This window comes from Trachurus japonicus, chromosome 24 (genome assembly GCF_045865225.1).
Source record: "Trachurus japonicus isolate A0001 chromosome 24, Traja_1.0".
Classification (NCBI taxonomy): domain Eukaryota; kingdom Metazoa; phylum Chordata; class Actinopteri; order Carangiformes; family Carangidae; genus Trachurus; species Trachurus japonicus.
Window position 1 is genome coordinate 6,941,398 of NC_140930.1, and position 11,109 is coordinate 6,952,506.

General features: G+C 39.3%; 1 protein-coding gene across 5 annotated transcripts in view; it reads right to left on the minus strand.

Annotated features, from left to right (window-relative positions):
• gtf3c2 (general transcription factor IIIC, polypeptide 2, beta) overlaps positions 1 to 5,628 on the minus strand; it is a 32,793-nt gene extending 27,165 nt beyond the window's left edge. The window contains exons 1-8 of one of the 5 annotated variants that reach the window (XM_085771055.1): positions 5,325 to 5,628; positions 4,182 to 4,288; positions 3,123 to 3,765; positions 2,891 to 3,021; positions 1,636 to 1,784; positions 1,391 to 1,470; positions 558 to 635; positions 288 to 389 (exon numbers count right to left, since the gene is read on the minus strand). In XM_085771055.1, coding sequence (XP_085627181.1) covers positions 288 to 389; positions 558 to 635; positions 1,391 to 1,470; positions 1,636 to 1,784; positions 2,891 to 3,021; positions 3,123 to 3,765; positions 4,182 to 4,206 — 1,208 coding nt within the window. In that variant the 5' untranslated portion in view covers positions 4,207 to 4,288; positions 5,325 to 5,628. Of the gene's footprint in view, positions 1 to 287; positions 390 to 557; positions 636 to 1,390; positions 1,471 to 1,635; positions 1,785 to 2,890; positions 3,022 to 3,122; positions 3,766 to 4,181; positions 4,289 to 4,919; positions 5,044 to 5,084; positions 5,213 to 5,324 lie in introns of those variants that run through there. The other 4 variants (XM_085771057.1, XM_085771056.1, XM_085771059.1 and 1 more) reach the window with 4 other exon arrangements.
• Between the last annotated feature and the right edge of the window lie 5,481 nt (positions 5,629 to 11,109).

Below are 11,109 nucleotides of genomic sequence, written 5' to 3' on the forward strand. Positions count from 1 at the left end.
AGCGCCACACACGCTCCGGACGGGCCTGGAGTATGTACGACAGCGTTTTGAGTCATTTTCAGTGGATCCATGTGTAAGCAGATATTTGTTGAAATAATTCTGTTACGAAAAAATGTTTCAAAACGAACAAAAAAGAGAGATTGTTTTGGGGGAAGCTCTGTTTCCGTGTGGACAAGGCCTTAGTCACATAAAGCGAATGCATCAACACTAATGTGCAAACTGGGCCCATCTAACTCTTCACAGTGAGGAACCTGATGAATAACAGTGATCACAGTTTCCCGTCTCACCTGCTGAGTCTCTGTAGAGGCGTCTCCTCCTTACTGAGTCCTTCTCTGGACACTTTGAACGCAGCCGAACGAAGCTCCTGAGGCAGATACTTCTCCACGTCACTGAGGGACGAACAAGACAAACTAACTGTTAGAGACAAGTTCAGAGGAAACTTTATCACTACGTCTAAAACTCAAAACAAACCGGCTCTGGTTCAATGAAATAAAAAAATCTGTTCAATGTGAATGGCTCTAATAATAGAAACCGGAGTGAGGTCAAAGGTCAACTACCTCGGAGGTAGGAGGCTCCAGGAGCTGGTGGTGGGGACCCAGTCTGGGAACACCCAGCTGCTGTGGTGCTCCTCCCGGCTGGCGACACACACAAACATATTACATCACACACACACAGGCTAAAAATAACAAGTAGTTCAGTCACTAACATACTATATCGTCTCTCTACTCCAGTGTTGTTGTTGTTGTTGTTGTTGTGAACTTTAATGAAACGATATCACAGCTTCAGTTTCATGTATGAGTTTAGAAAAGTGACAAAATTATCCAACAGATTTTTTTTTAAATGTCTGGATTTACAGACGTGTGCTGACGACAGAGTATTATGGCCACATTGTGAATTTTTCCCCCCAGAAACTTTAAGAATAACCTCATAGTTTTACGAGAAAAAGTCATAAATTTACAAGAAAAAGTCATAGTTTTACAAGAATTAAGTCATAACATTATGAGAATCAAGTCATAATATTTTAAGCTGCTGTTTCAGAGGAGTAAAGTTGTTCAGCATAGTTTTCACAAACAAGGAGACACTTAAAATGCATCTATTCTGCAGAAAGAACCAGAACAGCCTACCATACCCACTTACTGGTACAATTACCACTTTATTTCAGTAAATTTACGACTTTTTCTTCACAAAATTGCCACTTTATTCTGACTTTACTCATGTAAAACTATGAGTATGAAGTCTGTGAAAAAAAAATAAAAAGTTCTGGACGTGGCCCTAAAACTCCGCCGTATGTGCTCTCTCAGTCTGAGGCGCTTAAATGTTTTCTATCTCTGTAAAGGAGGTAAAAAGAACCAAACACATCCAGGCTGCAGCAGGAACAGCTGCTACTCACAACTTCTTGGTCACTTCCACCGTGTCCCACACTGCTTTGCTGATGTTAAGTATGTTGTGAGTTCTGGGAGTGGAGGGTGTCTGCAGGAGGAGAGGAGCTTCAGATGAGTTGTTCCTTTATTTGACTCTAATCTGATTAATAATCATTCAAAATTTGGTTTTGATCAGTTATTAACAATGATGAAGCCCCTAACTTGGAAACAACTGTGAGTTTTGTATGTCAGTCCAAGGTGATGGACTTCTTACACTGGTCCTGAAGTTTAAGTCCAAGTCCGAGTCTCCTTCCTCTTCGTCTTCATCCTCCACCTCCTCAGCGTTGTACTCGTCAGCGGCCGGCACAAAGTCCTCATCGTCTTCGGCGTCGCTATCACGTTTCCTCTTTTGGCCTCTACGACCTGGAGGAACGTGAAGAAGAATCGTTCATGTCAGAGGAAACACAGATCTTCACTGCTGTTAGTACGTACAGATAAAAGTCTCCTGTTACAGCACAGGTTATATTACATGGTGTTATTTTATTTTATATTACGTGCTGTTAATTTCTGCACGTTCAGATGACAGTTTCATATGTTTTCTTTTAATCTAGTAGATTCAGCTACGCCCAAAAAGCTTCTTTGGTATCAATAATACATCAGGTAACAGGGTGAAGTTGATCAGTAAGTGTTAGGGATGGGTACAGAATTTGGTGCTTTTATTGGTGCCGACCGAATTCCCACCAAAGTAACGAGTATCGATTCATAAGAAGTCAAACAGTACCACATTTCGGTACCTGAACGCACCTTTGCGTGGCATGCGTCAGCCAAAGTGGATACAGTACTCTGTTACAGTTTTTTAACAGAGTTTCACACAGAACTTTCTGATGGTTTCTCCTTCGGCCACAGTAAAAAGGGATGTTTACATTTTTTCAGACAAGGTCTCATAAACTAATCAATTTTTTTATTGGATTATTTGAAAATAATCTCCCTAAAATACCCTTAAAGGCTGAGGAGTTGTGATGTTGTTGATAAATAAATATTCAAAATTCAGACTATTCATTTTATTTAATTTTGACTCGACAAAATAACTTCACCACACACGTGCAAAAAGTACCGACAACAGGTACCGGTTCCCAGAGTATCGGTACCGTATCGATTCAAATGTGAAAGGTAGGTACCCATCCCTAGTAATTGTTACTCGCTGGTACACTGGGGCCGTAAACTCTGGATCTTATTGCTCTGATCTCTGACCCAAACATCAACAACCAGGACACATCTGACTTCAGACCATCTGAGAGAGAGCCACAGAGAGCCACTCGGTCGTCACCATGACACAGCAGTTTCACTTTCAGGACTTAAAATGTAAAAGCAAAAATTAAATTAAAAAGTCAGCATTGTGGAGGATTTAGTGGCATCTAGTGGTAAATAGGTCTTTGAGTTTGTTTTTTGTCTGCTCCGGGTCACCGTATTATTTATTTATTTATATTTATTTATTTTATTATTATTTAGTAGCAGGACTTCCACTGTACCTTTGGTAGTTTTCCTCTCTTTGACGGGGCTGCTGCTGCCTCCACTGTTGTTGGCTCCTGACTTGTTGCCCGACTCGTCACTGGGAGGATGAAGCACCTCTTGGGCCAAGTTCTCCAGGTACTTCAAGGCCCTGGAGGAAGTTTCTCACATTATTTCACATGAAACGCTGGAAGACTTTGACCTCGTAGTTGTCGACATTAAAAAAAAAAAAAAAAAAAAAAAGACACTCACGCTTTAGCAGCAGCTCTCCGGCGGCGGCCGCCCGGTTGGATCTCCTCCTCGGGTTCAGCTGGACGCTCCTCACACGGTGGGTCTGCAACCGGCGCTGCTGCTTTCTGCTGCTTCCGTGCATACTTCCTCTTTGGCTTCGCTGCTCCGTTTTCCTGCTGCACCCCATCTCCGACCCCAACCACAACTTCTGCTACTCCACCTTCTCCAACTCCAGCCTCTCCATTTGGGATCGCCCCGTTAGCTTTGGGAGTTCTTTTGGCAGGAGTCTTTCTGCCTGGAGTCCTTTTAGCCGGGGTCTTTTTAGCGGGAGTCCTTTTCGCCGGCGTCTTCCTGGCTCTCGCTGCCTTTTTAGGAGTTTCCTCTGAGGTTTTTCCATCAGACTCTTGAAGCGTTATGTCCGTCGTTGTTTCTTTTTCTCCGTCTGCTGCAGCCTCTGTTGTCGCATTTTTAGCCTCTTTGACCTTTGCTGCAGCCTTGTCAGGAGTTTTTCTCGGGGCCCTTGTGTTCCTCCTGGGTGTTTTTTGCACAACAGCTTTATCACCTGTGTCAAAATCAGAATATTTGGGATTGCTCTTCCGTTGTCGTCCCTTTGAGCTGGGCGTTAAATCCCATTCCCCGTGCCCCGACGGCTTGGTTTCCCCCACTACAGCAGGAAAATAGTATTACTACACAGGCTGAATACAACATCTCACAAATGTTCCTCTAACAGGCTGCATCCTCAACAAACATAACAGTGAAATACATGCTCTGAATGAAGTCTTCATATAGTTTAATAATATTGTTAGCAATGATCATATTAAATCAGCAAAACCCAATCAATACTCACATAAATATAAGTGCTAAATGAATACCACATAGCTTTGAAATAATATCAACTGTTCACTCATGTAATATGTTTTTTTGTGTGATGTAAATAATGCAATACCATTTCTGTTCACCCCTGACACCTGCCAAGTTTATAACACATGCAACACATCAATAATGTTATATCATTTTTGTAAGGAATAACAAACTAATGGATCTAATAGCTGTTGAAAAAGCAGGGATGGTTAAGTTAACCTTGTCCAGAGTCGATGGGATCCATAGGCTCTGGGAGTCTTGTGTCACGTCCCTGTGGTCGGATGCCTCCTCATGTGTAGAGGTTTCTACTCACTCTGGCTTCACGGCTGAAACATAAATGAACACAAAGAGCATCAAGTGTATTAATAAATATAAAAACAGCATTGAGAGTTGATTATAACACCACTCTTTATTTATTTGTTTATCTATCTGATTGAAAGTGATGTTTAACCTTTGTATTGATATTTTCCTTTTAACTTATGTGTGTATGTGTGTTTGAGTGCATGCATGGATGTGTGTGTATATTTTTTCTATATGTTTTAAATGTATTCTTGTGTTTATACTGGTACGGTTGTGCACTTGGCTTTTGCATTTCACCCCACTGTTTTTAGCCTTGCGTGTGAAATATCTATCTATCTATCTATCTATCTATCTATCTATCTATCTATCTATCTATCTATCTATCTATCTATCTAAGTGTCTCCTCCCAATGTCTGGACTCATTGACTGAACAATTAGCAACTATTTTGACAAATTAGTTAAGAATTATATAGTTTTTGAATGAGATGTCACATTATGACAACAAACCCACTGGGATAGGCTAGCTACACATCACTTTACAGGCCTTTTACAGAGGAAAATATTCAACAATAATGGAAAAAGTACGAATTTCAGGGCTAAAGTTGATAGTTTACAGTAATTTCTGAGTCAAAGATGAATCAGGGGCTGATACTGCACCGATATCATGTCGATAATCCCAGCCCCGACACTGTCAGACCAGACCTCATTCAGCACCATGACACCTTTATTTCCCATTTCTAAACTAACAACCGTGCCCGCATGACACCTTCTTAACAGTTATATTTTCTAAACATTTATGAGCCTTTAATGAATTCGGCTCACGTTTTGAATATGAATTATATCACGTAGTTAAGTTAATTAAACCACAAATGTCTGTAACTCGGTGTGTTTTCTCTGTGACACATCCTCTCCCAGCCAGCCACGCTACTAAGCTAACTGACGTTTCAACGAACGGTAACTTCACCAACTGAAATACTTTTTCAAAAAAATTTAAATTTAAAAAATCGGCCCGTAACCTAGCAGCCGTTACCAGAGCGACTGCTACGACCGTTAAAAACTCACCCAGCGATCGGTGGAGGCTTCTTCTCTGGTGGCGAAGGCGGAAAAACCTTGAACCGAGCCCGGGGAAGCTAGACACCGGACACTCGGTATCGAATCCCAAAGTCCTCCGTCGGGAGCGGCACCGTGGTAGATCACCGGAGCCGAGCCGGCGTGTCGGATAAAAATACCCCGCCGTTATTCTGTCGCGGATGGTGGACCGTAAACATCACCCCGCGCCCGTTTGCAAGTGATTCTGGTTAGTGAAACTCACATTGTGCTAACATCAGACCAGACCGCCATGTTACTGTACAGGCATGGAGCTCCGCACCGCCCCCTATGCCCACACAGCGGAACTACACCACCACAACATCATGCAAAAGGTTGGGCACCCCTGGTCGAAACTGACTTTTCAACAGTTTAGCAGCTTTCCTCTTGTGTAAGGGTCGGCCCCGTCCCGTTTTTAGATTTTTAATGCATAAAAGTGCCACATAAATGTGTCTATTGCATCAAGGCCTTTTGACTTTGAGGAACCTCTATTTCTTTCCCCCCTCAAAATTCTAAAATGCTTCAGTTTCATTAGAGTTAAAACCCCTGAAATCATAAGTGCAATACCAACCTTTTCATGGATAAGAAAACCTAAAAACGTAACCAAGAGATGAGAAAGAAATGGGATGATAAATCATTGTGTGTTTGGTCAAAACATAAGAGATGGTAGTAGAAAGCTAGAGGAAGGTTAAATTGAGGTCAAGGGGTATACTGACAAAAAAGGCCCAGCGGTCCACATCAAAAATATTAAAAACCAACATTTTCATGGATAAGGAAGCCTAACAATGTAACCAAGAGATCCGAAACAAATTGGATGAAAAAAACAAATGTTTTTAGTGTATTTTACAGCTGATTTAAGACAGAAGATAAAAAAAATCTCCAAAAGGCATTAGGTTAAACATAAAACACTCTTTTGCAATATTTTAAGCAATATCAGTGTTTTATTTTTGTTTTCTAGTTTTAGAGTGAAAAAGGGAAAGGGTGTCACGCAATCACAATTAACACCCCCGAAAATTTTTTTAAAATAACATTTCGATTTCAGTTTTTCTGTGACTGCTGATATTTTTTAGCTTAATTTAATGGTAATATTGTAGTTCTATTAAGATATCTGACCTGCTTTGCTCCATCTTTTGTACTGAGTTTCATTGATATGCAGAAAAAAAATCATTCTAAATCTTATTGTCATATATTGTCAAACAAGCTTTTATCTGTTTGTCAGTCAACTAATCTATAAACATTTTTTCTAATAATGGATAGGTTAAGCTGCACAACCACTTTAAAAAAAAAAAAAAAAAAGGTACAGTACAGTAATCATTAAGTGCTAATGAATTAGTTTCCACCCACATTTTGAGATGCATGGTGTATTAAGATAAAATATAATATTGTGAAAATTCCTTGTTTGTGAAAACAAACCTAACAAGGACACCATCCAATAAAATATTTAGATACTATACTTTTATCTGCAGCTCTTGCCAAAAGATCATTCTCATCTTTTTATGACCTATTTATACGTTTCATATTTGTATATCATCTGGTCACGCTGCAATGAGAACTACTTTACCACTCAGGGAGCTCAGCCATGACGTACAGGAACATGTGGGACCAGGCTAAATCCTGACAGCCGACTGGATGAACCTGTGGATGGACAGAAATTAATGAGATATAAAATATTAGAAGCAGCAGGAACTCAAACAGATGAAGAGATGTTGTGCTTTTCTTACCTGACGGCTTACAGCAGCCACATGACTGTTACTGAGGAGACAGAGCCCAAGGTGACCAGGAATTAAACTTTTAATTATCTGTTGTTATAACACTGCTGGTACTATGAAATAGCAGCACATAACTTCTAAAAAAACCAAAAACAAAACAAGTAATAACATATTAAATATACAGATTCTGAACGTACTGTTGGCTGAGACAATAAATGTTTTCACTTGAACAGAAAAGAAATTGTGTCTCGTACAATGAAAAAATAATAAGTGCTTTCTTGCTTTGTTATTATTACAAATGGTACAAGACTACGAACAGAGTCTTAATTTAAAATCTGGACGGTGGGGAGGGGGCACAAAACAGGAACGGCTTTTCAGTATTTTCATTAATTTCAGTTAACACAACTTTCTATTTCCAGCATCACATCGACAACGTGGCGGCTAAACAAAAAAAACGCCCTCAAAAACAAGGTTACGAACAACTTTAACCAAGACACAGCATCTGCAGGGGCTGATGGGTAATTATTTAACAAATAAAATAAACCATTCAGTTAAAAAATAGACCTCCGGTATTTGGTAAATATCTGATGCCCCGACCGGTCCTCTCTGTCGTCAAAGTGGTTAAAACTCATGTATTGATACTGAAATACAAACATGGTATCAGGATAAAAACAAACAGAAATGCTACTGTAAAGAAAGAAAGAGCAAGAAGACAAGGTGCAAAGTGAAAACACATCTGAGCCAAACGACTGTAGTTTATCGTATGAAATGAAAACAGGACATGAGGTTATTTTTCTTTTCTCAGTATAAAATGATCCAGGGGGCTTTTATGAAAGACTTGAGTCTTGTTGTGGTCTGTTAAAGCTGAGTAGTGTTGTTGTTTGTGCCTTCAGACAGTTCAAAGTGCATGCACGGTGATAAACATTTGGTCGCAAGCAATAAATGGACATGGGAAGTATTTCAGCAGCGAGTCACACAAAGATAAGACTGATGTTTCCAGACGTTCCTCTCATCTTCTGGACCATATTGCTTCTTATTGCCTCTCTTGGTCAACTTAATGGTTTATTGTAAGTTAAAGCAGATATCAGTGGAATGTTTTTGTTAATATAAGTCCTAAATAGTCCTATTTTCCGTCAGCAATCACTTACATGAAGTATTTCAGCCTAAACACGAGTCTCTCCGTCACTCTGCTCTGCTGTAACCCGAGGAGAAAATTTTCCTTGTGGGATACAAGTGTTATCCAATGAGGGGAGAGAACGGCATGAAGGGCTGTGTGTGCAGCCAAGGGATGCGCGTGAATGTGGTGACGTAGCACGAGGACCAATTGATGCCTGACAAGGGCGGGGGCTGCTAACTCATGGTGCGTTCAAGGAAACTCGTACTTTGTGTTTTTCCTTCCTGTGAAGTCATACCAGTTCGATCTGGTACGAGTTCACGGGTCGGAAGTTACGAGTGGCCGTTATAGGGAACTTTCACAGACAACAGGACGGTAAAAACACGAGCTACGGGTTACCTGGAACGCTACCAAGTCGTAGTTGTGACTTGAAGCTGTAACTTACGGTTTCAAAAGCCTGCCTTGAACACAGCATTAGCCGAAACGGCCGTGCCGCTGTTATCTGCTTTAATATGCCAATAAATATTGCTTTGTTTTAAGGTATCACAGGGAATAAAGGCCGGAAAACACTGAACTAGGTGATGAATAATTCAGATATTAATTATCTCATCATAGGGAAGTACTGGGTATTTAGTATGAGCAGCAACATCCAGAAAAAATAGCTCCTTAATCGGAGTTACTGTGTTTGTACGAAGAAACAAGTAGCACAACTAAACTAGCACATCAGCTAACATGATGCTAACATAGGTACAGTGAAAGATGAAAGATGAAAGTTAAAATAAAACAGAAAATACACTTGCAAACAAGTATCTCAGGCTGACTGACTTGGGTCGCTCTGGAAGCCAAGACAACAAATATTATGTAAAATGTATTTGTGTTTTCTAATGTTTGAGCTGCACAATCACTTTTATCTGCAGATAAAGTACAAAACATGGAAATCTGGAAGTAATTCATGTTTTCTACCGCAATTTGGTGAATTACAATTAAAAAAGAGAAAAGACAAAGAAAATCACGCTTTTTGAAATACTTCCCATGTACCATGAGGTTTTCTATCTCAAACTTCTTCTAAAAGGCATCTGATGGGAGGGAGGGAGGGAGGGAGGGAGGGCGATGGCGGGTAAAAGCACTTTAAATAATTCAGATACAGGTAATTATTATTATTTTCTTTTTTAACATATTTTGTTATAGACAGATTCACAGATTAAAGGGTAATCCTCGCCAAACGTTTCCAATGATCATTGATAAACAGAAGTGCACAACCGAGGGGAGAACCAATAACTAAATACATTCGTTAATATATTTTTAAAAAAAAAAGGAAGTTGTAAAAAATATACAAAATAGTCAAAAACAAAACGTTACAAACAAATGACAACAATGACAACGATCCATAACCGTACACCACAAGAGTAGATACGAAATGAGTACATAAACATTAGGCTACATGCTATTGGCTAAATATTCAGAGAAATGAGCAGGTTTGACTCTGAACAATGAACAGAAGAGAGAGCAACACCCATAATCCTCCTTGTTTAACACTCGTTAACACTCGAGTGCTGCTCTCGGATCCTGTTCATCTGCTCGGCCCACTCTGACTCTGTAGTCTGCACTGGAACATAATCAATAAGTCACCACAAGTCCTCAACAAGTGGATTACTGGCTGTTGTTTCTTCGTTAAACCTTTAAGAGCTGTCATGTTTCTGTGCTTTCTTTGTTTCCCTGCTGATTTTAGTTTGGTAGGTCAACAATCGTCCGGCTGGAATGTTTAAAATGTTTTTTTTAAAAAGGTTTTAACTTTAAACACGGACGGAGCTGAAATAATTAGAAATTTTATTGGTAGCTATTTTATTGAACAGTTGTCTTAGTTGATTTTAGGAAACTTCATAGTTTTTATTTTGGAGTGTTGCTCTGAAAATAACTAATCATTTAAAAAGGTGATAGAAACCATGACGGGCATTTTAGAAACAAATTAATTAATTGATTAATCCAGAAGATAATCTAAAGGTTTAAAACCACATCTGCACTTCCATCTGTTTCTCCACAGACAACGAGGAGTTTACTTTACTTTTTCATGAGATGTGGTTGAAAGCTTGGGAAGAACGAATCAGTGGTTTGCTGAAGTTTTGATGTGTTGAGGTGGTTTTTTCTGTCAGTCATTCAGGTTTTTTGGGTCACTTTCCAGCTCTAATTAATCACATTTTTATGTGTTTGATGTGTCTGTGGTTTGGAAACTGTGCCATGTTTGAGGTTTAACTGTGTTTTCAACATCACTCATGAGCAACAGAACAATATCTTGAGAAATTGACTTATACCACTCTCCTGTCTCATGTGTTAAATACAGAGTTTATTTTAGCTTATTTTAGCCTGATAACTGGAAGCAGAGGAAACATCTTTTCAAAATACAAGTAAACGGCCGTTATAAAACTTCAAACACAGGGAATTGAAGATTAAGAGTAAGGTTAATACAAACAAATAAAATATATTTTTGTTATATATTATTTGTGGAGTGGTGTTGATCTTGTCTTTTGAATAAAGTGTTTGTATTTACTGTTTTATCAGCTCGGGCTACTACACAGCTCGATGCCAGCCATGAACCAAGTTGCATTCACAGTCAATACAGAGTAAAAAAATAAAAATAAAATAAGATGAAACTGTGGTAACGGAAGAGAAAAGGACTGATTCTATCAAATCTAACCAGAAAAGTTCCACGTTTAACGTTATTTAGCCCAGAAACGACCGATGAGTCGTCGTTAAAAGTGATGCTGAGTAAGTATCTATATGTTAATGTTATATAGATCATACTTAGGAGGCACAAAGAGAGAGAGCGACCAGACAAGTCTAACAAAATACTATACTGAAGCGTCCTCTCCTCAGTCACTTTTTTTTTCCCTTTCAGGTTAAAACGTAAAAGATGAGCAGTGTTTATCAAACTCTTTAAAAG